Source organism: Protomyctophum bolini, assembly GCF_963924005.1.
Source record: "Protomyctophum bolini genome assembly, chromosome: 15".
NCBI lineage: Eukaryota > Metazoa > Chordata > Actinopteri > Myctophiformes > Myctophidae > Protomyctophum > Protomyctophum bolini.
This window is the reverse complement of record NC_137876.1, coordinates 33,226,573-33,253,217: the sequence shown is the minus strand read 5'-3', so window position 1 is coordinate 33,253,217 and position 26,645 is coordinate 33,226,573. Positions and strand designations below refer to the sequence as shown.

The following is a 26,645-nucleotide window of genomic DNA, read 5'->3' as shown; positions in this document are numbered from 1 at the left end:
GGAAATTGCGGAAATTGGGGAAATTGAAAATTGAGGAAATTGTGAAATTGCGGAAATTGGAAATTGTGGAAATTGCGGAAATTGGAAATTGCGGAAATTTTGGACCGTGAGCTATAGCCCATATCGTACGGCATACTATGGCACGCCGTTTTTCATAGTATGTCTTCCGAAACCATGAGCTTAAGTATATCCTTTTTTCATAGTTTTAGAAATATAGTGCAATGGCCATATAAAGTTATTCAGAGTCAAGACTCAAGAGCTCATTCGACTGAGCCAACCAGAGTCAAATAACACTCAAATAACATTCTTTAGTAAAGTTCTTGCAGCACAATCAAGGTCACAAAGTAGAACATCCAAAAGTAAAGAGTGCTTAAATCCCACATATTCTGAGTTAATTTTCAAGTTTATTCTCTCAAAATGCATTTGACATTTCCTGTCAACATTCTGGATATTTTACATAGCTAGGAGAGTAGAAAATGCGGATAAAAACCACTGAACAGAAAGGGCAGGTAGGAGCACAGGAAAAAGGGAAGTGGATGGCTGTGAGAAGGCAGGAAGTGTAAAACCAGACGAAGCTGAAGAACACTTCATCTGGTTAAATATATATTTTGACTGATACAACATGACAATATAGGTCCCTAGTTTCTCAAAAGCATCTGCATGTAGGTATACACAAAAAAGGGATTGGATGGAGAAAAAAGTATGGCTACTGTACCTTTAAACTTCAGAGCAGAATATTTTAACATATGACACATTTTAAAAATGACAACAGCCAAGTCAAGATCACATCTGATCCAAAAATAAAATTAAATACATTTGAAATATTTCACCATGGCAATAGGGTAAATTCTAAAAACATAATACTTTTTTTTTGTTAGAATCGGGTGTTCAGTTGTCATGTAAATGCAGCCATTAACCACTTTAACTTTGTGCCAATTTTGTACATGTTATTATAGGCAAAAATTAAATAAAGAAAAATGAGAATTTTTGGAGAATACCAGATCACAGTGTGTTGCATCGCAAGATTCGCAACGCATTGCAAAATCATCTATTTTCTATAATATTTATAAATTGGGGTTGTGAGATTAACTCCATGATCATCAGGGCAATCATAGCAACTTTCTAGAAACCTGGGAGCAGCACAGTCTTGGGGTTATCTTTGTACTATACAAACGTCCGCAATCTAGCCTAGATGAGGTCACTTTAGTTATGTCATCGTTAGACGAGACAGAGCCCACAGTACAAGGCAAAAAAGGCAGTGTGGGAGAGTGGTGTGTATGTGTGTGTACTGTATGTACGTGTGCCTGCAAATCTCTTTGTAGAACAACTTATCATTTCCATAGATTGACTTTACATACTGTATGTATGTTTAGTTGGATTTGAATGGCTTTTCGCTTGACACTTGTAGATTCACCAACTGTTAATTAAAACTCTAATTCTCCTCCTTTCCTATCATTCCGTTCTTCCCTTACATTCATAGAAAGTAAAGAAACATCTCCCCCCCCCCCCCCCCCCCCCCCCCCCCCATCTCCATAATACTACTTGTAGATTATATTATATTATCTCCATAATACTACTGTGTGACCCTTGTAGATTATATTATATTATCTCCATAATACTGTGTGACCCTTGTAGATTATATTATCTCCATAATACTACTGTGTGACCCTTGCCTCAGTAGAATTGTGTGCCTGGTCCTGCTGTGTGGTTTAGAAAAGCAGTCAAGATCTGTCTGACCCACGCTTTGTCCTTGAATGTAGCTAATTTGAGTACCGTAAAACGTCCAATATTGGCCCAGGCGTTTATTTTCTTTTACAACTGAAAGCACCTGGCACTTGGATATACACTTGGCAATTATTAAAGGTTTTACGGGGCACTGAATCTAAATAGTGAAACTACATAGTTTATAATAACAAAATGCATTTCCATGTGCATGTAAGTAACTACAAGCCAATGAAAGACAAGGCAGGTCAACTTGGTCTTGATTGAAGGGTTAAGAATATCACCATAGCACCATGTCAAACAAATATTGAATATTTTACTTCATGCATCTGTTGAACAGTCAATACATGCTAATTTTGACAAAATAGCATTACTTTCACAGTGCAGAGAGCATTTATATTATATACCTGCAAATTTACGTGGTGCACAGTACAATCCCGTGCAAATAGAACCAAATGGACCCATGGGCCGAGTTGGTTCTATTTGTACACTCTCAGAGTTAAATGAACAATGATTCTATGGTGTGTGTGTGTGTGTGTGTGTGTGTGTGTGTGTGTTTGTGTACGTGCAGTAGAAAGCATTGCACTGTGGTTTGCATCACACCGATTCCTCAGATAACTTTTTACAAAGCATTTTTAGAGCCTGCCATACGTTCTGTGTTTTGTTTTAAGCGCTCCAAGATCAATCAGCACAGTATTATAGTTCACAACCATTTTTATAAGGCAGATGAATAGAAGTACTCGTGGGAGTCAAATACTCTTGAGTCATACTGTTTCATAACAGGCCTACATTTCATACATAGCAACATCAAAGCATGCTGGACTAAAGCAAAGTTCACAACAAAGGGGGGGGGGGGGGGGGGGGGGGAGTTCATTTTACAAATATTCTTTGGTTGAGTGTGAAAAAGAGGTTCCTGTGCTTTTATTTAATGCTTTGAACTTGGCAGTTTTGTTCAAAAGGACACGTTATAGAACAAAAATAGGTAGACCTCTGCAACGATATATTGGCTTGAATACAGGCTTGAATCTAAACAACCATATCTCATCTATGTTAAACCTCACAAACGAACGTAAAAAAAAAAAAACAACAACATAGTGATTAAAAAGCTCTCCGATTGTTCTCCACCGATTGTACACAAATACTTCCTCCTTCCAGGTCGCCTAGGGCAACGTCCCCAAAATGGCTTGCTATGTTCTTCTCTTACTTCTTCTTAGCGAAACGACTGAACTTCTTCTCCTTGTCTTTCTTGGGCTCCGGGAGGCCAGTGGAGGAGGAAGGAGGGGGCAAGGTCTGAGCCCTGGCCCCCGAGGGCCCTGCGGGCTCGTCTGCTGCTACGGTCTGAATAGCCTTCTCCATGGCTTGTGTCCAGCGCTGGAGCTCCTCCTGAAACCACAAGCACATCACAATGGTCTTAGACTGAACGCTGGGTCCGCCCAATTACAACTTTACGGTTGCGCATCTTGATTCTGTTTGTACAATCTCAGAGTTAAATTAATGCAGAGGATTTCACAGTGTAGATTGGGGTCCCAAAGATTAAAATAAAGAATAATAATATATAATAATAATAATAATAAACTTTATTTATATACAGTAGCACCTTTCAAAAGCAAGTTTACAAAGTGATTCACAACACAACTAACAACAAATCACAAAGGCAAAAAACACATGAGTATAAGCACAATCAATTTCCATTTAAAACAAAAGCAATCAAATGAGCACAAGCATTAGCCAAAGGCTCTAACAAAAAGCCATCCTGGTATCAATCAATAGGGGTTCGTGGTCTAATGTATATCAAACTAGGGGTCCTTGGAAAAAAAAAAAGAGTTAAGAATCACTGAAATAAATGATACGACAACCCCAATCTTCACTCCACAATGTGGTTCCATTTGTACACTCGTTCAGAACCAGTGGTCTTGGATCAAGTATAAAGTATGGTAGTGACTTGGAATGATTCACATAATGTAACAAGACATTCAAAGATGTGCAAATGATGAAAGCCAAAAGCTGCGGGGCATGAGTATGTGTGTGTGTGTGTGTGTGTGTGTGTGTGTGTGTGTGTGTGTGTGTGTGTGTGCGCGTGTGTGTGAGTGAAGCGGTATACACAATATAGAAGTGACTTATCGTTACATAGCGGTTAAAACTTACCTCATCTTTACACTGTAACAGATATTCACTTCCGTCTCCAAGACTGTGGAAAATAAAACAGTTGTGGCATGAGTTAGAAAAACCTCATCATCGTTTGTTAGTTTAAGGTTTCAAGTTGACTATTACAGTAAATGAAGACTAGGCAAACCTGTCAGGACTCGTTTCCCCCGTGAAGTCTCGTTTGAAGACGTTTTCAAAACTTGTGCTACACTTACTTACACTCCTTTCAAGACATAAATACAATAAAATAGTTGTGTCAGGTTGTTTGTTCCCCCGTTACTTGTTGGTATCCTGTTACAATGTCTTGGCAACAATTATCTTCACAGTGATGTGAAGAGACGGCACACAAACAGCACCATTACTTAAGGAAATAAACAGAAGAAATTGCATGTGCTTTTAAGACATTTTGTTTTGCGTTATTTCCCTTTAACTTATGACAGAATCAATAACAAACACAGCTACAGTACCAACAATTACACAAAAACTACACGCATAAATAAAAAACCTTATTTTCTTGCTGTCATGAAAGGAACCTTGGTTAGTGTTAAATTGGATAACCAACTGGAAATGGGCTTTTCTTTCTCTTGTAGATGGAAAATCGAATTTACAAACAAACAAACAAACCTGTGACATCCTCAAAATACAATTACCTACTTTTGCCAGTCACATTCAATCAATTTGAGTGTGATAACATTCTTTTGTCTAACATATTAAAAGAGAACTCTGCCAAGCCAGCTGTAAGGTGTTTCAACAGGATGTGCCCTTGGTAGCAATAACATTATCTGGACATGAACAGCATACTCACCGCAATTTGAAGACATGCTTCTTTTTCTTGTAGTTGCTGAGGATCTCCCAGCTGGCATTGTTGAGAGACAAGGGGTCCTCTCCGTGAAAGGTCACACTCTGCCCCAAACTCTTGGCATCCTTGTAGAAGGAGAGCTGGCCAGGCTTAAGTACACAGTACAAGTTGTTCCACGACCTGGGAGGAGAAGAGAGGAGAGGAGAGGAGAGGAGACAACTCAAGATATTGAGACAAGACAAGAATCATAATATCGATCTTGCCCGTTTCCTAACTGGAGGCAATAATGCAAAATCAATTTAATTTAATCACATTAAAAAGAGGAGCTTCAGAACAACTACAGCACAACTCATTGATTAAGTAATTCAGTTAACTGGAAACAAAGAAGTGTTTCCTCTGTAATAACAGTAAATAGCACAGTTAACTCAACAGCATGCTATCTGGAAATTAGGTCAGATCTTTTATAGGACTGCAAGTTGCTTGTGGTTGCAGATTTAGTTAACAGTTAAAAACCATCAGGCAGCGTTTGCATATAGAATAAATTAGTGCGAAAAGTGGGTGTTGACATTACCGATTTTCTTTCCCGTAAAGAAAGTACAAATAAAAATAGATGAACGAATTGCACAAATGATAACGAATCACCAAGAGCATCAAGCCTTTTAGACACTAAGAAGATGTGCAATACAACACATCTTCCAGGGTGAACTCTTAAAGATGTGCAATACAACACGTCTTCCAGGGTGAACTCTTAAAGATGTGCAATACAACACGTCTTCCAGGGTGAACTCTTAAAGATGTGCAATACAACACGTCGTCCAGGGTGAACTCTTAAAGATGTGCAATACAACACGTCGTCCAGGGTGAACTCTTAAAGATGTGCAATACAACACGTCTTCCAGGGTGAACTCTTAAAGATGTGCAATACAACACATCTTCCAGGGTGAACTCTTAAAGATGTGCAATACAACACATCTTCCAGGGTGAACTCTTAAAGATGTGCAATACAACACGTCGTCCAGGGTGAACTCTTAAAGATGTGCAATACAACACGTCGTCCAGGGTGAACTCTTAAAGATGTGCAATACAACACATCTTCCAGGGTGAACTCTTAAAGATGTGCAATACAACACATCTTCCAGGGTGAACTCTTAAAGATGTGCAATACAACACGTCGTCCAGGGTGAACTCTTAAAGATGTGCAATACAACACGTCGTCCAGGGTGAACTCTTAAAGATGTGCAATACAACACGTCGTCCAGGGTGAACTCTTAACGCTATCACTCACCTCTTCGTCTCAGCATGTACATTTATTCAGTTAATTAAACTCTACCTGTTGGAGGCCTTCTTCCCAGCACTTTCTGTGTCTTGTTTACGACCCAGCGTGCCTTCCTGTAGCGTGACCTGTGTTCTGAGAGGATCTACGGGCATGGTGGCGGCCCTCTCCGCTTCCCTGGGGATCTGTGCCTGCACAGAGGAGTCCAACTCCAGAGAAGCGCTCTCTTTCATCTCCGACACCATGAGTGCTGTGGAATCGCCTGCGGTTCCCTCCAGCAGGCCTGAACTGGGCTCCACTGCTACAGAACCAGACTGAGGGAGGAGGGGAGAGGCAGCAAACATGAGAGAGAGAGAGAGAGAGAGAGAGACACACACATAGCCAGGTAGAAGAGATAAACATATTTTTTGGAACAGACAAATGGAGTGTGACACAGGAGTGAATAAATTCAAACATTCATCTGCAAAATAAATAATTACACACAGTGATAATTCTTTGCCAGTTTGGAGGAGGGAGGGAGTGGAGGTGTGTGTGTGTGTGTGTGTGTGTGTGTGTGTGTGTGTGTGTGTGTGTGTGTGTGGGGGGGGGTCTCCATCAGAGTGTCTGCTTTACGCTTGAGTGACTATTTTTAAAACCACTTGCAATAAAAGGTGCTCATTAGTCAGTCTATTTTAAAGTATGGAAAGAAAGCCAATGCAATCTTTCATGTGGAACATTTTAAAAGCCTTTATATGCCAAAGAGCAACCTTGCCTTTTGTCCTCTAACGCCGTGATCCGCACTAAAATCCTCAGTGTTAATTTATCCATTGTTAGCACAAAGAGTCCTTTTGTTTATCCAAAGAGTGCACAAATGCAACTGAATGGAACCTTATTATGGGTCCCTTTGGTTACATTTGTACATTCCCAGATTAAATTAACATTCTACTTTGATATGGTTATGGAGAGACAGGTCATAGGAGATAAGCAGCAGCGGGCTGGAGGGCTGAGACAGCTCAGATACTGACCAGAGTTTGTTCCTCCACAGTGTAAAGCTGCGAAGAGTCCTCTACAAAGCCTGTGTCTTCTTTCCTGGAGGGCAGAGGGGCAGAGGGCGGCATGGGATCAGCACTGGCGGAGGCTTCAAAGAAGAGCTTTCTCTGTACTTTTTCTGTGTGCGTGTGTGTGTGTGTGTGTGTGTGTGTGTGGATGCGCGCGTGCGTGCGTGCGTGTGTGCGTGTGCGTGTGTGTGTGTGTGCGCGTGCGTGCGTGCGCCATGTAGGAAAGTAACTACAGTATGTACAATGTATCTACAATTACTTATGTAGGTACTTTTTCTTAACTTGAGTATTTCCATTTGTTACTACTTAACACCCACATATCAAATATGTATTATTTTACTCCAATATAATTATTTGACGGCTTTAGTTACTAATTTGGTTACTGTGCAGATTGATTATTACAAAACATAATTAAAGGATTAAATTACGGTGAATTATAAATTAAACTACCCAGTTTCCCTGTACTGTAAGTATATTTCAATACCCATTATTTTGTAATTTTGTACGAATATTTTAAGGTATTGATAATTACACTTAAAGCTACCCTCTTCCACTTTCCTGTTCTAGCTCGTATTCGAACCCGGGTTTTAATTTGAACCAATGAGCCTGACCGCTTGCTCAGGGGAGAAATTGTGTTTTGACCTTCAGAGGCAGTACCACTTGTTGTATTGTACTGACATACTCTTACTAGACATACAGATTTGACCACATAAAAGTTTAATCACGCAAAAAAGTTACATAGTACATCTTTAAGTGTGTGTGTGCGTGTGTGTGTGCGCGCGTGTGTGTGTGTGTGTGTGTGTGTGTGTGTGTGTGTGTGTGTGTGTGTGTGTGTGCGAGCGTGCGTGCGTGCGTGCGTGAGTGTGTGCGCATGCGCACGTGTGCATGCGTTTGTGTGAGTTTGTGAGTGTGTGTGTGTGTGTGTGTGCGTGCGCATGTGTGTGTGTGAGTGTGTGCGTATTACCTGCTGTCCTTGTCTGAGCGACTCTCCTCCGTGATGAAGCGCTCCATTTCCTGCTGTTGGTTCCTCAGCTCTAATAACTCCAGCTGGACCACAGATTCAATTTAGGATTAGTGATTTATACTTCAGTCAGTCAGTGTAGCACACTGATAATAATAACCGATCTACAAGCTCACAACGCAGAGAGACAGCGACACATTGTGAGTTTGTTGATCTGCTATTTTAGCACATCACCAAGTCCTTCCTAATTTAATCCTGTCTGTTTTACTGGTCCCTGTTCTTAAAGACAAGGCTGGGAAGTTAAACAGCATGGACAATTACAGGCCCATTGCCCTTGCCAGTATCCTGTCAAAGGTGTTAGAAAGAATAATTTTAACCAGGATTGAAATGTATGTTTTAACTACTGACAATCAGTTTGGTTTTAAGAAAAAACACAGTACAGACCTTTGTATCTATGCTCTAAAGGAGTTGATCGCTAAGTATGAAAGTCATAACTCCTCTGTATTTTTATGTTTTATAGACCTATCAAAAGCATTTGATAAAATCAACCATGAAAAACTATTCTGGAAACTAATTGCAAGAAGTGTCCCCAAATACATAGTCAGAATTCTTATTTATTGGTATGCCCAGCAAACCTTCCAGGTAAAATGGGATATTGCTGTCTCCATCCCATTTCACATGGGCAATGGGGTCCGTCAAGGTGGGATTTTATCCCCGTTTTTATTTAATGTTTATATGGATGACCTCTCAAGGCAGCTAAATGCTTGTAAAACAGTTTGTATTGTTGGGTAAAGTGTTATTAATCATCTCATGTACGCAGATGATCTGGTTATACTTATACTGCAGGGTTACAATTATTGAAAATATGCTCACAGTATGGCAAAGAGCATGCTGCATGATATTACTTATAATGCCAAAAAAATCTATCTAGAGAGGACAGGAAAGGTGGACAGGAAATCCACCTTTCCAGCATTCTGTCTCTCAGATGCCGCTGTAGCTATGTCCAAGGAATTATAATACCTCTCTGAGGATCTCAGGGATGACAGTGACATCCAGCGACAGTGTCGCAAAATATATGCTCAGGCCAACATGCTTTTAAGAAAATGTTCTATGTGCTCAGTAGATGTAAAATGTGCACAGATCTTATGTCACCCCTCTGTATACAGCCCATGGTCCTCGTACAGAGTAAAAAGAATGCAACGGCTCAGAGTGGCATATAACGATGCCATGAGGTTACTTCTACGTGTTCCTAGGTGGCACAGTGCCAGTCAGTTGTCTGTTGGTGTGCCCACATGTGACTTTGTTAATACAACTGCGTGTCCAGTGTCCAGTAACAGTATCATAGTGGCACTAACGAACCCTATGAAGAGCTGTTACCGGGTCACGTCCAGGCTGCGCAAGCACTGGCTCAGCAGCCTGCTGCTGATTAGGTTTGTCTTTTTGTACGTTGATCTTAAGTTATGTGATATGGTCTAATGTCTGAAATAAAGATTATAGCCCTTACCCGTAATTCACTAATAAATTCATAATTAATTTACAATTTGTTAAACTGGAAAAAGGGCTTTGTTAAGACCTCCATATTATTATGGTCAATGCCTGTGTGAAAAGTGGGAGCGATTGGTGCAGGCAGTGAGGAGCTACGGCAGTCACAGTGACAGACAGTGATGATGATGATGATGATGATGATATAGTATGTACAGTACGCTGCTATACTTACAGTGGTAAGGCGCTCCAGGGCTGAGAAACGCTCCTCCCAGGTGGCGGTGGACTTCTCAAAGGCTTCGTGCCTCTTGATGAGTTTCTCCACCTCGTCCACTGTCTGGCCCAGGTCCTTGCTGACCACATAGGGCTCCTGGGCTACCAGCCACGCCTCTGCCACTGAAGCGTCCCGCGCAAACTGGCACACCTCCAGCACTAGGCAGAAGAAGACAGGTGGTCAATACTGAATGTTGTGGGAAAACTACTCACTAATGTGAGGGTGCGTGCAGTTTCACAGCAATCGGCAGCTGCTTTCATGATTTGTGGCATTTTGTTCGAAACGAGGCACTTCTGATTGCCTTCCAAACTCGCCAATTGAAATGGAATATGAGAAATCTGACAGATACGTCTTGATCACATGACTAGAGATAAGGTGTACTGAATTTCCTGAAATCAGTGCAAAATCAGTAGGAATAGTAGCAAAAAATCTAGCAAAATCAGCCTCCTGGTGGCGCTATAACAGGATGAATAGAAGAATTTGGGGCGGAGACATTAAATGTGTTTAACTTATAATTCAACTTGAATGTAGGAACAGAAGGCCCGCAACACACAAAACAAAATAAAATGGTTTTTAGCTGCACAGCTTAAAAGTATAATGTCAAGAGAAAAAGCCAAATAATGAATAATTAAATAAATACAAGCAGCTGCTTTACAGATGTACAGCTGTATATGTGTGCACAGCACAATTAAGAACATCAGTAAGTAGACAGCTTGCGGTGTATGCTTGGAAACTTAATTCTCTCTACAGTGTGTTTTATTTAAGAGAATGTGAGTTATGTGACACGACTAAACAAGATGTTCATCTGATGAATTTCTAATTAATCTAATTTCTGCAGAATACAAAAATTAAACCTGAATCATATTATAGTATACTAGGTAAGTACAGGTTAAAAAAAATGTGTGTGTGTGTGTGTGTGTGTGTGTGTGTGTGTGTGTGTGTGTGTGTGTGTGCGTGTGCGTGTGTGCGTGTGTGGGAGGGGGGGGGGGGGGGGGGGGGGGGGAGTGTGCTGTAGCTGTAGTGCAGCCTAACACACACACACACACACACAGACATTAACTGTATATATGATGATTTGGGGTGTTACAGTACAGTACAGTACAGTACAGTGACCCCCGGGGACCGCCACACGGAGTTGCACACTCACTTCACACAGGTGTGGATTTTGATGAATGTTCAACTCAATGTACAAGAATAGGTACGCTATGGTTCAAGTGATTAACATACAGGCAGTAAAGGTACCTAATGTGTTAATTTTCATTTATGGATGTCATCACTGGCCTATGATGGCTAATTCAATAATTGTGAATATGAGATCATACAGAAAAAAAGGTGGATTTTGTATGCACAATGATAGCTTAGAGTAACTCACAGAGCCTGAGCCAATCCCATCGGTCGTCCCATTTGAACATCATCTCCTTTCTTTTCTCCAGCAGCTGCACCAGCTTCTCTTTGATCTGATGGAGACAGTCACCCACTCATAATTAGACACTGGCCTCATCATCTTAAGATTTACCAATAAAGTGAAGAGTGAAAAATATCAGTCCATGTTAAATTCAGTCCTGGCTGCATGGGGCCAGTTGCTCATTTGAATTATTTCATTTTCCCATTTGTAATAATTGATAAAACGCTGTTTTCTTCGTACAGCAATATGTCTTAATGAGCATGAGCTGAGTAGGGATTTGATCTTTTGTGTAAGAAAGAAATTGTTTCCACTGGGTTAAACAAAAACATCAACCCGTAGAAAATAATTTACCACTTAAACTCCTGTACTTCATTATATGTGAAACAGCGAAAATAGTTGATCTACAAGCTCACAACTCATCGCAACGTGACATGTCGTGAGCTTGTAGATCTGCTATTTTCACAGAATGTTCGCCAAATGAACATCCATTTTGGGCGAATGTTCATCCATTTTTGCTGAATCTTAAACCATTTTTGACGAATGCATGTCTATTTATCATTTATGACATGCCCAAATGCTAGTGTATAATGTGGTATAATTGTATAGTGGCTGAGACCTCACCTCAGAGGAGTCTCTGTGCTTGCGAGCCAACATGGCCTGACCCAGGTCCACACATTCTGTGAACTTGGGTTCTCTGGTCTCGATCTCAGAGCGGATCCCTTGGTGGTATTTCTGTAGGAGCTCCACCGATGACACATCCCTGCAGGAAAGCCAGGATGAGTTATTATTACAATAATTGTAATAATGTAATAATTATTACATAATACCAGTGCCCAATACCCAATATCAGTGGGTCTCAAAACCCCACAACTACTTGAGTTTACAAATGGAACCAAATGGATTTTTTTCCATGTGAATACTCTCTGATTTACAGACCTGAAAGGGTCCATTTAGAATCCCCTCAAGGAACCCAGAGAGGGTCCCTGGACCCCACTTTGAGAACCACTGCAACATCCCTAAAAATGATAGCACAACTCTTCTCTCTTTGACAAAAAATAGGCAATTAAAACAAGTTGAAAGAGAGATCCTTTTATGAAGCATATCTTGTGATTTTCCACTGTGATCACTCATCAGTAACCATTGAAAAGGTCTGAGAATCTCTTAAAAACTGAACTGAACAGAACTAGGAGTCTTGAGGGAAATAACAGAGTGCTGGCAGCCATATGCCTATTGTATCCTAGAAGTGTCTCTCGCATGGCTGATGAAAGTTGTTTGACTGCTTTGTGAGACATGGCTCAGAAATGTAGAGAAATGTATTCAAGCCTCTCTCACGCTTTACTTCAGGTCTTACTCGTTCAAACGTATCCACTCCACACGGCATAGATGGATCTGCACCAAGAAGCATTCAGCACTGCGGCATGGCCAATCAGAACAGAACATGCTCCTGATTCTGAATGCCCATAAATTATCATTTGCAACTTGATGGATGCTTTTGTCCAAAGGGATTCACAGTTAATTTATATGAATGCTTACATTTTTAGCATTGGTCTTCCTAGCTGGAATCTAAGGTCTGAACAAAGGAACCTGTGATCATCTCTCTCAGAGCCCTGTTGTCCAATTATTGATCAATGACAGTATCTAAGATGGTGATGGATATGCTTTTACCCATTAAAACCAATAAAGCATCTGTGTCACTTTATCATTTTAAACTTTGGCTATTCACTTTGGCTATTCAAAAAAATAGCAGATATACAATCTCATAGCGTGGCACGAAGTGACGCGCTTGTAGATCTGCTATTTCTGAAAAATCTTGAATGTGTGAAAATGTCCCTCTGTCCTTTCCGAAGCCCAACGCCCACTCACCTGGGCTTCTCCTGCGTGTCAATCTGCTGGATGGTGCTCTCCATCCACGCCATCAGGTCCTTGACCATGGTGAAGAAGCGGAACTTCTCTGCCGTGTCCAGCAGGCGCTTCCTGCGGCCGTCGCAGGCGTCCAGCAGACCCTTCCAGGCGTCCACCACCTCCTTTTCCGTGGCCTGGATGTCCACAGCCTTGTCCCCTGCATACTGGGCCTGTAGCCGCGCAGCTGTCTCCTGGAACTGTTGGACCTGGCCATGGGATTATAAAAACAACGTACCGTATAGTCATTCTTCATTTGAGAAATAGGAAAAAATTGCCTCTACGAGGCCACAATGAGTCGAATTGCAACATGTTGTGAACTTGTAGATGTAGGACTGTTTTTTTTATTTTTACGATATTATTAATTAAGAAATCCCAAAATATAAGGATGCCAGTGGTTAATGTGGTTTACATATTTTTATTTATTTAATTCAATTCAGTTAAATTGAGATGTTATCAAATGTAAATAGCAAACATATCAGACAATACATACTGTACATTTCCCAAAAGGAAAGGCATGTATTTAATTCAGTCTGTCTGATAAAACATTTCCCCACCAGTGATAAAAAATGAATGACCAGAGGGGGCAGAATCAAAAGCAACATGGAGTTTCCCCCCCATCCCCCTAACAAATTGAACGTTGGTGATCCAATCCAATCCCCCAGTATAATTCCAGCATAAGGCCTGTGTTGAATGTCGTTCCTACTCTCTGGCCTCAGCGCCCTGTTTCTTTACATGTTCCTATCTACATCAAGCCAAATGCTGCCCAAAAAAACAAAACTACAAAGATATCCACCATGACTGGGCCTGGGGTTTGTTAGGAAAAACAGTCTTTCCCTTTTCTGTTCAGGCCTTGTTTGTTTACTGCACACATTTCTATTATAAATGAGCATTCTGGGAACAAGGGGATATTTCCTCCATCTATTATACAGGCACTGTGGCTTTGACCCCTGCTTAGCTGTGGCTGCATAAGAAGCTGCTGAACTGAACGAGGAGTAGATAAAGATTTTACTGTCGAACTTTGATGATTCCAGTTCTTTGCGAGGTGAAGTGTTTGTTTTAGCGGGCATGGACTGCAGGCATGACTAAATTCTCTCAAATTGTGCCTTAGGCAAAAGAAAAAACAACTTCAATAACCCCTATCCTCGACAACCAAAGATACTACTTTGCGTGAACTTTAAAGTGTGGGAAGATGGTTTTTTCCCCCTCTACCTGCTGTGATTTCTCACACGCCTTAAATAATGGTAAGGTAAGTCTGTGAGTTGTTACCTGTTTTCCCAGTGCAGTGATGTCCCTCTCGAAGGCAGCATGCATGCGGTGGAAGGACTCGGCCTTGCTGAAGTCCTCTCCCACATCATCAGGGAGTTCACTCTGCTTGTCATGGATCTGTGCCACAAGCTCCTTCCCGTCATCAAAGTACCTGAACAGACAAAACACCCACAAGGGATGGGCTTATCATTGGTTCACGTTATAATATCATTACAGATTTTACCATTACGGTAATTTATTTTATGTATCAATCCCTGTAGCGGTTATCATCATCCTCATTATCTACAATCACCATTCACCACCTCACATTCTACTGATTAGTTATATTTTAAACCATATACCATCCTCACATTTTACTGCATAGGGGGGAAAAAGTCTGAGTCATTCTAATCTACATTCTCTCCCTAGGACTATAAAGATAACCTTGAGCCTTGTGGATCGACATTTACTCACCCACAAACACAAACCTTCCAAACATCAGCATCACTCTAGCTAGCTTGCTATCACTGTGTTACCTAGCTTGATATCACTATGTAACTCCTTCTGGATGAACCCAGAAACTTTACACATGTCTTTATCAGTATTATATCGGTCAATCCCACTTGGCCCATTACGGTGGATGAGCCGGTCGTACTTGAGCAGGTCGTAGGAGGCAGTGAGGAGCTGGGCTCGAGTGTCGATGAGCTCAAGGAGGTCAGCCCAGCTCTCATTGATGCTGTCCTTCCACTCGGCCATGGTCGCCGCTTCGGTGTGTCCCGCCTCGATCAGTTCGTCTATGGTCTGGTTGACAAAGTCCACACGCTCCTGACCCGCCATCCCAGTCTCCCGAGCAAACTCCCGGAACTTGTCCCTCAGAAGCTGTGCCGGTTTGAAGGGATAAAAAGAGAGAAGTCATGTCAGCAAAGGGATGCGTGACATTTAAAATAGATTAGAAGTACAGTATGTAGGCTAAAATTTGAATATTCTTTTTTATGCATATACTGCACTGTGTGCCTTTGCAAAGAAACTTTTGGTGAACACTAGAAATAATTGCACTAGTGCACCATAATGTGCATCATGCATGTACCGTACATATGCCTGTATGTGTGTCCGCCTGTCATCCCTGTGTGTGTGTGTGTGTGTGTGTGTGTGTGTGTGTGTGTGTGTGTGTGTGTGTGTGTGTGTGTGTGTGTGTGTGTGTGTGTGTGTGTGTGTGTGCGTGCGTGCGTGCGTGCGTGCGCGTCTGTCTGTCTGTCTGCCCTCAGTGTCTCACCGTGACATGGTCCAGGTCCTGGCCCATCTCCTGGGAGGAGGCCACCACGTCCCTCTGTGAGATCCACAGCTCCAGGTCCTCCACCTCGCGGCTCAGCAGGAAGTGATGGTAGGTGTGGTCCAGCTTCTTCCTGCGGTCCTCCGCCAGCTCCTTCAGCCCTGCATACTGTTTGTCTACCTGGCCTTGACGCCTGATGATGGCCTCACTGTAGAAGGAGACGGGACGGAGAGACAAAGAGCGGAGGAAGGAAGGGGAGCAAAGAAAGAAAGAAAGGGAAGGAAGATTATGGGGCAAGGCAAGATGAAAGGAGAGAAAGAAGTGGGTGAATTAATGATAGGATATTGGGCATAGAGAAAAGCGTGTCAAAATGAGTGGCTGCAAATAGACTTCTCCCCAGACCTTCCGGTGCGTTCATAATATGCTTGCCTGTGTCCCCAGTCATGTACAGTATGTATTCAGTAAAGCTCTCATTATTGTTCCTTGTTCACTTCCCATTGTTGTTTCTTTACTTGTATTTTATTTCCTGTTTTATTGTGAATATTTGTAATGTATATGAAGTTGTTTGTGTGTATGAGTATATATGAAAGTGTGAAACAGCTGAGGTTGTGTGGGGGAAAAAAGCAGTTGTAAGAAATATGTATGTTATAATTCTGTGAAGTTGCCCAAACTGAAATAAAAGCTAAGTAAAAAAACAAACAAAAAAAAGAGCATCAAAGCACTCACCCATCAGGATGGTCGTCGGCCAGCATCTTCTGGGCGCGATCAGCCAACGCTTGCATGGAGTCAGTGTAGTCATCCACCGCCTGCTTCAGGATCAGGTGACGCTTCAACAGCAGCATGGCACTCTGCTCATCCTGGAGAGATCCAAGGGAGCAGAGGTGGTTGGAGGACATGGAGAGATGATCGGGGGGCAAGAGGAAAGGGGAAAGAACGCATATGGGAAAAGTAGGAGCAGCGTGTAACAGAAACCGTTAACTCTCCAAGACATACAGTAATGAAACACTTTGAGCTCTAAAAGTTGAACCTGGCTGCGTGGGAAGCAAAACTGTTTAGAATGAAGAAAAATGTGCCAGTGAAATTATGCTAATGCATGCAATCCTGCTTGATCTTGGCACAACAACACACGCCTTGTTTAGGGTTAATGGTCCAAACAAATTCAATTTTCACGTGCTACATCTTGGCATCTGCACCTGCTGCCTTGAGTGGTTCAGGCTACTTTGCCTTCTCTCAAACTTAAAGTAAGGCCTGATTATATTTGCATCTGCGTGCGTAACCATGGGGTCCGTGGACAGCAGACACGTACAATACGCATTTCATTTCTGTTTATATCACAATTTGTCAGCATATGTGCATGTGATTCAAAAGTGCGTCACGGTCTCACAGATACTTCCACTTCTGCCTTCTCACACACTTTAATCTCTTTTGACAGTAAACAGTATTATCTTGCTAAGAATTGAGTTGTGTTTATTGACTTTATAAAGTAAGTTATAAAGATATAGGGTCTCCAGGCTCACACAACCTCTCAAGCAGAGTGGCCATGTTTCTGTTCTAGCACATGCACATGTACAATCAGACATGCACTTGTACATGCATGAAGTACACGTGGTTCTAAATATAACAGGCACAAAGATGTCTGCATCATTTGAGCTGGTGATGAACTTTACGTCATAGGACACTATATAGCGTACAGTTGTGGCTACACGGTCGCGGCAATTATAATTTTGTCCTATGGAGTTACGGTTACTTTGTTTATTCTCTTGCTCTGATTTATGCTACTTCACTATGACTCTTTGATTTATGTTGCTGGCTTATAAAAATGTGTTTTTCCTTCACAGTAGACGTCTCAACCCATTATATTTTCCTAACTCATAGTTAGCATACACTGCTGTCTTTCATCCTTAGATCTTTGTTCTGATCCATAAACATTATGCTGTGCCTCCTTTTTAACTCATCCTTAGAAATAGCCTACCCCTCTGCCCCCGGCACACACTTTCCTTTGATGCTTCTTTGCTAACACTGAAGGTCAGTTCATGGTTTCCAAAAGTTTGTGTCTGACAGCCTGTTTGTTCATGCTCCATGCAGCCTGTTTGTTCATGCTCCATGCACCTGCTGCTTGACATTTGAATCTACACTCCAAACAACTCAAAGAATGGAAAATAATTATTCCACTGAAATCAATGAGCTGTGCATGACTTCATACGCAACCCCCCCAAGGCGTCCAGCTAGTGGAGGCTGCAGATGCATAATTTGAACATCAAAAGCCTGCCACCACCCAGCCATGAACCATGTGCAATAAGAGCCTGAAATACAGTAATCTGCACTTCCCGGTCTCTGACTCATGTAAATGTGGCCCCCCGACGACGTGCACGCTCGTGCCCCATACCTTGGCCTTCTCGTCAGCGATCATGTACAGTTCCTGCTCTCCTATCCAGGCCTCTGCTTCGTCCGCATCGTTGTAATACTGCTGCGCCATGTCTGAGCCACTCAGCCTCTCCCTGCGCTTGGCGTTCTCGTCCTGCAGCCGTGACCAGGTCTCCTCCAGGTCCTTCACCTGCTCTGCGATGCGCTCGGCCTCCGGCCGGCCCTCCGCCTCGGCTGCGACTGCCATCCTCCGCCCGCGCTCCAGGACCTCGTCGACACGGGGCTGGTGGCCCTCGATCTCCCTCTGCAATGTCTAACGGGTGACGAGGACAGAACAAGGCAGGTCAGAAGTGCATATGAATATAACATACTGTATGTATGCAGTCTAGTACATCTCAGTAAAAACAAGGGGGGTGCGTGGGGGTTGTGGTTTTCGCTTGAGAATACTAGTAATCTAACCATTTAAAGGCTCGTTAAAATGTGTCTTACATCAACTTGTGGCATAAGGTATATAAATAGTATGCCTGTTTGGATGACATCTGTGAATCATATCCAGCTGCCAGCTGTCTTGTCATCTGAGGCCCGGTTTCCGGCTCTTTGATTGCCTTTCATTTCAACACTACATCACCATAGAAACACAAGTGCAGTAGTGGTTCACAGCCAAAGAGAGAACTCCCACTGTGTTCCACATTGGAATTAGTCACCTGGTTCTTTTTCAACAGCATTTGGACTGTTTGGAGATTGTGGCCATGCTCCTCTGACATGGCCAGTGGCATCCTCTCCTCTATCCACAGCTGAGAGACAGGTAAGAAGAGAGAGTGTGTGTGTGTGTGTGTGTGTGTGTGTGTGTGTGTGTGTGTGTGTGTGTGTGTGTGTGTGTGTGTGTGTGTGTGTGTGAGTGAGTGAGTGAGTGAGTGAGTGAGAGAGAGAACAAAAACAGGGACAAAACTGTTAAAACCGGCATCTTATAAAATATAAACAGTACTACATTAATTCTATCTCTACCGCTAGCTGTTAGCATAAACCCCAGTTCCCAGTGCCAGCATACGCGTTCACTTTAAAAGACGGAGTCGGACTTATAGAAAATCCTTCTTTCAACTGTTTAGCACTGTGAATATATTTGCAATCCCATAGTTGGAACAGTGGGGCGTTGCTATAGGCCTCAACCATTATATAGACTGAGTATACACTGGGGTGTATATATATATATACGGATCTGGGATATGACGCCACCTAGTGTTGACGTCCATATATATATGTACCTGGGAAAAAAGAGTTAATAAAATATTCTCATCTCTCCAAAGCTGAGCGGCCGCCGCATTTGCCTGACCCATCTCTCATCCCCTTCATCTAATTATTCTCCTCTGTGAAATTTGCACCGAGGCAGGTGTTTTCATCACATTTCAAAATCAAAACTCTGCACTAGCAGATCCATCCTCACCATCTCATCGGCCAGGTCTCTGTAGAACTGATGGACAGCCTTAGCTGCCTCCAGATGGCCCTTGCGCATCGCCAAGGGAGTGAGCAGTTGCTGGAACTCGGCTTGGAGAGCCTGCTGCTCAGCCTCCAGCTCGGGCTGGTCCTCCCTAACCCCACCGTGCTTCTCCACAGCCTGCTGAAGCTCCTCCAGCTCCCTCGCCCGGTCCCGCACCTGGTTCTCTTTCATCTGACATGGGAAGCGAGATTAGGGAAGATGATGAATGACATTCAGAATGCAATCAAAGATGTAGCACGTGGTAATCCGACTTAACACACAAAGTAACACAAAAAATACTCTTTTTCTTTTTTTATTCTATTTCTTTTTTTTTGTTAGATGGAGTAGGTGCAAATATTCTCAGCTATAAACCTTTAAATACTTTAATAATACAGTTAAATACAAATAGTAGTAATAAACAGTATCCCTCACGTGCGCGTCACCCACACACCTGGTGCTTCTTAAGCAGGATGTTGGCGATGGTCAGGTCTTTGACTTCCTCCTCACCACCTTGTAGCTGCAGTTTCAGCTCTCTCAGCCACTTTTTCATGTCGGCCAGGCTCTGGTCGAACAGCTCAGAGCGGTTGGCATCAAACAGCAAGCGTGCCTTCTCCTGGGTGGTGGACTCCAGCTTGTCCCACAGCTCATGCAGCTTGGCCAGACGTTCCATAACAATGGGCTCAAACTCAGGCTTGGACTCCATCAGCTCCTGGCCTTCCTGTATGGAGAAGGACAGGAATGTTTAGAAGGTTACACCTTGTTTGTGGCTGGAGACTCCTCCAGTGTTCTGGAGCACCAGTGCTCTCGTTTACATTAATGCACTTTAATTATCTGAAATTTCCTATAGACAATTTTTTTAATTTGTCTATAGGATCATTTTAAAGACGGAACTCAAAATTCGACATTTTTAGCTCCGTTGGTCAGTTTGTCTGTCCAGCCGCAACTTTGATCTCAAACAACATGTCTGGAAAACTACTGGCTGAAATGCCATGGAATCTTCTCTGCAACCGAAGAAAGCAGCCTGTGCTCATGTTAGTTACCGTACCTAATGGCCTTTGCTCTTGCGCAATGATTTCACATTGGGCCAAAATTTCAAATTGGCCCAATGTGAAATTACCCCACTGGCCTTGACAAAATGCACACAATATCTCAAAATCAAATTGGCAGATTACCATTGTGATTAGCACAGAATAATCCTATTGATTTTGGTGAACCCATGGCCTTTTCTGCAAGTTTGAACTTGTTAGTTATCTGAATATAAAGTGAAGATTGTTATGAAACTTGCGGAGTGCATTCATGCTGCCTGGAAGATGACCCATAAGTGAGTAACCTCATGACCTACTATGATCTAATGCCCCCCTATGGCCACTGCATGTAATGAGAAGCACAGACTCAAGGCAGAGGCTGCTTAGACTTGTTTTTATGTGGAATTACTTCGCTTTTAGTATGGCTGTAAACACACCATCAGCACAAGTCAAGCCAACGTGTTTCTTGATCCATAATAGCTCAAATTCCACTTCTCAATGCTAGTAGTTAGGATGGGTTAAATGCAGAGGACATGTTGACCGCATGTATTGTGACAAAGACACGCCCTTTTCATTCAAATGAAAAGATGTAATCACTTCTAATTTATGTACCACCACACACACACACACACACACACACACACACACACACACACACACACACACACACACACACACACACACACACACACACACACTTTCCATTGACCTGATCTGTTTTGTTGAGCCAGTCTTTGTTGGAGGCTAGTTCAGCCATGAAGGCTTGGTGTTTGAGCCACTTGGTGTGGAGGTTCCTGGCCTCGTCGTACGAGGTGTCCTGAGCTGTCAACATCTTCTCATTGATCCACAGAGTCAGCTGCACCATGGAGAGACAAATTACATCGTATAAAATTGACTCAAGACCCGCCCTTCTAACTTAAAAATCAAGTGCCTACTGTACCACTTAGCAAAATGACACAGACAGACAGACAGACACACAGATACACAGATACACAGATACACAGATACACAGATACACACACTAATCCAGGTACATACATCTCAGTAAATAAATATGCAATACTCTTGTACACAAAGAAAGGTAACATTCAAAGAGAGATCAAGATTAAAATGCATGGCATTACACTTTAAATGCAAATAGACTGAACTCACATCTTGAGTGTTTTGCAGGAAGTGCTGGAGATCACGGTTATCTTTGAGCTTCTCTGACACTTCCTTGGCTCTGTCTTTATTACTGTTATGCCTGCAAGTCAAACACACGCAGGTATACACACACAAAAGAAACAGCATCATCAATATAGCTCAGACATATTGCCCATCTCTCTGTCTTTCCACTGACTTTTACTCTGACCATCATTCTCCCGTGCCATAAAAATTGATGGTTTCGACCATCAGAAGTAAATCCATACAGTAGCAACGAGCCTCTCCCTTCTCAGAGAAACAGAGAAATACCAAATCAGCCCTCTTAGGCAGCTGCAGAGTGAAAAGTAGCTCCCTCTCTTTGAGATCAATAACCATCATTGCCGACGTCTGTCTCCCAGTCCGGATGGTGGGAATTAATGGGAGTACCTGGGCCCTCTCCACAGCCTACTATTGACAGTAATGATGCTGCGTATAGAAAGCTGCCTCACTGGTAGTGGGCTTAGCTACCTTGGTTAACACCAACATAGCTACGTTTGTAAGAGGAATAGAGAACTTTTGCTCATAAGAAGTTCAGGTGAGGTGGAATAGTTGGCACAAAAAAACATTCTGCATCTGCAACGCGGAGTGCAGGTAGCTAACAGTTCCTCATTAGCCAACTTTTCCTCATTAGAACCTGCACATCTTGGCTATTTGGGTATTTACATAAATCAAATACAGTAGTAGTAGGCTACAGATGTCCAAAAATATTTGGTTTGTTCTGCCCCTGCTTTCAATTGACACAAATTATGCAGTGCTTAAAAAGCTGTCTCAGTGTTTTGGGGTAAACAAGAAACTGAGTAAATTAACATTGACTGAAATACATTTGGAGTATAGCTAACTTTTCTTCACAGAAGTTCAGCTCAGATGTTATGTGGATAATTAGAGAAATAAAAGAAACAAGTGTAAAGGTTAAAACAGGCTATTAATATTACAGTTTCTATACTAAAAAACATTCAAGATATTAGATTTTTAAGCTTGTAATGAACTCAAGGACACAAATGCAGATTGCAGTCTCATTTGCACACCCTCATTATTTGAATTAGGCTGGAAAATAGCATTTTAAGACCAATTATATTATAAATGTATTGTGACATTTGTCTCTATTTTATTTAGCTCTATATGCCTAGTCATTTTGTGCTTTGTTTGAGGGCATGTATGAAAGTAACACAACATAGTATAATGTACACATTTACTTTTGTAGTTTTTCTCCCTCAATGTAATTTAGTATCCAATGTGATGAATAAAACCACGTGACAGACCTATCTCGGATGGAGTCCATTTTGTTTTGAACTTTCCCAGAGTTGATGTTGCCACTGTCCAGCAGCCGTTGTCCTCCCTGTAGCGTGCTCTCAATCTTCTCCTCATTGGCCTCCATGGTGCTCACAAAGTCCTCGTGCTTCTTCAGAGCCATCTCTGCCCCGTCCAGGGTCTCAGGTAGGTCTATGTGGGCCAAAGTGTACTCCTGAAACACAGACACAGTAACATGCGTTTGTCCCGGGGTGTTGAACGGCGGAGGGAACTCCAAAAGCACTCCTCTTGAATCATGGGGTTAAAAACACAATATTATTTGAAAAAAATGCAGTGTGCCGACTGACCGCGCAACATTCTTTCACACCGCATTCTTTTACCAAGCATTGGACTGTGTGATGTTGTTCAGGTTGTACTTGCTGACGGAGGATGTAGCCAACATTGTAATTAACAATAATTATGCAGTGAATCGTCTTGTTTACCTTCTCATCTTGTCCAAAGATCAAAGCAATAGAATAAAGGCTTTCCAAAGACATTATTAGATCAACAAGACGTGATCTAATAATGTCGTGGCTCCCATGTAGAGCTTTGACTTTGTGTGGCCAGTGAACTAGTTACTACTGTATGGCATATCTATGCCATATAACTCCATGTTTGGGCAAGGTTTCAGCATAATGCACTTTAATAACAATTTAGGCATTTAGCAGACGCTCTTAATCCAGAGCGACTTACATTAAGCAAGAACAAAAAAAGCATTGGAATACATCACATAAAAGCATTTATCATGAAACATGCGTAAGCTAAGAAAGTAACAGTGGAATATCTATATAATGAAACTATACATATAAACTATACATATATACTACTATGCTATACATATGTACTATGGCGTGCTATGACTACATACAATGCAATTATAGTGCTGTCTACATAACATGCTAGACTCTGTTTCAAATGCTATCCAAGTCTACAGAAATGCTATCTAAGGGGGTAGGGTAAGTGCTATGGGAGTCTGAAAAGGTGGGTTTTCAAACTACGGCGGAAGATTGGGAGTGATGCTGCAGTTCTGACTGCAATGGGAAGTGCATTCCACAGTTTTGGAGCCAGTTTAACAGTGATTATAAGAGGAATGATTATACAGTGTTAAACAGGCTGAGTGTTATAAGCTTATTACTATGAATTTATACTTGACCATATATGTCGTTTATGAGTGTATAATTATACAGTGTTAGAAGCTGATTAAAATGCATTATAAGTATGTTTCTAACACATTATAGACATGGGATGCATAGAAAGTGTTACCCGGTACCCGTTACAATATAATGAGCGCGAGAGAAAAGGAGGGAGTTACTTCCATGGCCACTGATCACAAGACCGATCACTGATCCGTCTTGTGATTTGTGATGTCAGCCCTGGACACACAGACTTAAGAAGAGTCAGGTCATGGTGAGTATCCAGTCTGTAGACTTAAGAAGAGTCAGGTCATGGTGAGTATCCAGTCTGTATTATTATATTTACCTGGTTGTTGAGAATGGCTTCTGCAGCCTTGGCGTCCCTCATGAACTGCTGGAAGCCCAGACCCTGGTCCAAGAGGTTCTTGTGACTGTCCCACAACTTCTGGAGTTCATCCAAGCCACGGTCCAGACCCTGAAGCCTCTTCTCCAGCTGCTGGTACTGAGGGTCGTCCTCCTGGCCCTGGACCACCTCGGCACCAGTGTCCTTCACGCGTTGGAAGTCCTCCTCGTGGTTGTTAATGTCTTCACGCACTGCGTCGTGGAGACTCAGCTGCTGCTCTGCCTCCTGCAGTGTAGTGGGCAGCTCTTCCGAGGCTACAGCCTTCTGGGTCTTGAAGAGCCAGGACTCCAAGTCATCCATGTCCTGGAGGAAGGTCTGCAGCTTGCTGACCTCACCCAGGGAGTCCTCTCTGTCCCTCAGGGTCTTCTTCAAAGTATTCCAGGCCTCATCCAGTTCTCCCCTGCGGGCCAGGATATTGTCCACATTCTCTGGGTGATCCTTGGCGAGCTGGTCTGCCTCTCTTCTTAAGAAGGTCATTTTAGTGTTGATGGCGTCCAGGTCTCTCTCTATGCCAAACAGTTTCCTCTGGATGGTCATGACTGCCGCCAGGTCATTGCCCAGGTCTTGCGTGGACTCGATCAGCAACGTCTTTTCTTTGATCCAGGTCTCTGTCTCGTCGCACTCAAGTCTGTAGTTGTGCAGGCTGACAGCAGAATCCACTTTCATTTTCTTGTCCTCCACCATTGCCTTGAAGGCCTCCCACCTGAAACACAGAAGATTGATCACTCAAATGCACCATAACTGAGAGTGTTATTGATACATAATATCTGCAAAAATGCAGATATTATCAAATTATTGCACGTAATCTACTAGAATTTCGCCGGCCTTTGGCCGGCGAATCCTAGTTACATTGCAGCACAATATGGGAAGAAGGAAATTGCGAGTTGACAGACTCCACTTCATGTTTCAGCTGTGTTTTTAAACTCAGTAGTGTGCCCTGCACATGTAGTAACGGATGGGTTATAAATTATTATAATAACAGAAAGTGTTTTTTATTTCTCATAAATACGCAAACATGGTGAAACAACTACAGTCACAGAGAGCAGTGGCAAGGTAGCTGCTGCCTGCTGACGATGCAAACAACAGCCTTGCCTGTCGTGTGTGTGTGTGTGTGTGGGGGGGGGGATAGCACTAATTTTCGACATTTTACTGTGTCATAAATATTTACATCTGTAGCCTATATTGTGATTACATTTGACCGTACATTTGACTCTTGTGTTATATTCTTGTGAAATATTCAGTAAAGTATTGTGGTGAAATATTCACCCCAAGTTGATAAGATATGCAGAGAATATAATACCAAGAAGCCCCAGTTTGAAATGCATTAGGCCACAGACCCCCATTTGATACCATTTGCTCTCTGGGAAAATCAGGGTCCATTTGGTTCCATTTGTATGCTCTTGGAGTATGATGACTGTGCTAACAGTATTATCATCAAATATGTCTCAGTTTGAAGATTCAAAAAAACATATTTCATATGTGTGAGCTTGTAAAGTAGAACGTTCAACCTAGAGACAGTGTTGGCAAGTCTGATCATTATAAGCTACTTTGGAGTTGTTTATCTATTGGTAGTCCTTGACATGGAAATGTTTGAGTTCCACTGCTCTGAAACAACATTAGACAACAAAGTGTGACAGTCAACACTAATTGATTATTTTAAGACTAATTTCCGGACCATTTCTGATTTACCTACTTTGAACTGGCCTATTAACATTTTTATAGACCTGTTTGCTTGTTTCACTCTCACATCCACGATATGTGGCAACCCTGGTCCCTGGTTTGTTTTGGTTTGGTTTGCGTGTGGATGTTGTTTTGTGTTGCTTTAGCATCTTTAGCACAGTAGCTATCACAGGGTGCAGCAGCTGCTGCTGTCATGAAAACGCAAGTTTCTGTCCCAGAAGCTCACGTTAGGTCTGCGCACACTGTACGTTGCTATGGCAAGCTGTCATCAAATGCTGCTAACGTTGTGGTCAGCACTGTTAGCATGTGTGCTATCAGGCAAAAGCTGAGATAGATATAAAACTACTGGCCAAAATGTCATACAAAACACAACACCTAAAATCGGAATGTGATTGTGACCTACAGACCATCATGATTTGCTTGCTGGACCTATAATTAATTTATTTGCATTAAATTGCCACTCGCCTTAGCCTGCATGCCTATTCCTGTGTGTCTGTGTGTGTGTGTGTGTGTGTGTGTGTGTGCGCGTGTGCGCAAGACAGACGTGCGTGTGTGTGCAGGCTGAGAGCTGGTGACTGTGAT

The 26,645-nt window shown here is 42.4% G+C and overlaps 1 protein-coding gene across 2 annotated transcripts in view; it reads right to left on the bottom strand.

Moving 5' to 3' along the window:
- Positions 1 to 384: 384 nt before the first annotated feature.
- sptb (spectrin, beta, erythrocytic) overlaps positions 385 to 26,645 on the bottom strand; it is a 57,387-nt gene continuing 31,126 nt past the window's right edge. For both annotated transcript variants that reach the window (XM_080783909.1, XM_080783908.1), the window contains 22 exons: positions 24,327 to 25,086; positions 22,820 to 23,022; positions 21,531 to 21,621; positions 21,088 to 21,234; positions 19,805 to 20,071; positions 19,321 to 19,545; positions 18,584 to 18,673; positions 17,902 to 18,192; positions 16,242 to 16,372; positions 15,519 to 15,723; positions 14,901 to 15,124; positions 14,267 to 14,417; positions 12,962 to 13,206; positions 11,720 to 11,858; positions 11,066 to 11,150; positions 9,655 to 9,851; positions 7,941 to 8,023; positions 6,944 to 7,007; positions 5,997 to 6,253; positions 4,673 to 4,846; positions 3,868 to 3,910; positions 385 to 3,105 (listed from right to left, as the gene is read on the bottom strand). In XM_080783909.1, coding sequence (XP_080640035.1) covers positions 2,923 to 3,105; positions 3,868 to 3,910; positions 4,673 to 4,846; positions 5,997 to 6,253; positions 6,944 to 7,007; positions 7,941 to 8,023; positions 9,655 to 9,851; positions 11,066 to 11,150; positions 11,720 to 11,858; positions 12,962 to 13,206; positions 14,267 to 14,417; positions 14,901 to 15,124; positions 15,519 to 15,723; positions 16,242 to 16,372; positions 17,902 to 18,192; positions 18,584 to 18,673; positions 19,321 to 19,545; positions 19,805 to 20,071; positions 21,088 to 21,234; positions 21,531 to 21,621; positions 22,820 to 23,022; positions 24,327 to 25,086 — 4,255 coding nt within the window. In that variant the 3' untranslated portion in view covers positions 385 to 2,922. The remainder of the gene's footprint in view (positions 3,106 to 3,867; positions 3,911 to 4,672; positions 4,847 to 5,996; positions 6,254 to 6,943; positions 7,008 to 7,940; positions 8,024 to 9,654; positions 9,852 to 11,065; positions 11,151 to 11,719; positions 11,859 to 12,961; positions 13,207 to 14,266; positions 14,418 to 14,900; positions 15,125 to 15,518; positions 15,724 to 16,241; positions 16,373 to 17,901; positions 18,193 to 18,583; positions 18,674 to 19,320; positions 19,546 to 19,804; positions 20,072 to 21,087; positions 21,235 to 21,530; positions 21,622 to 22,819; positions 23,023 to 24,326; positions 25,087 to 26,645) is intronic.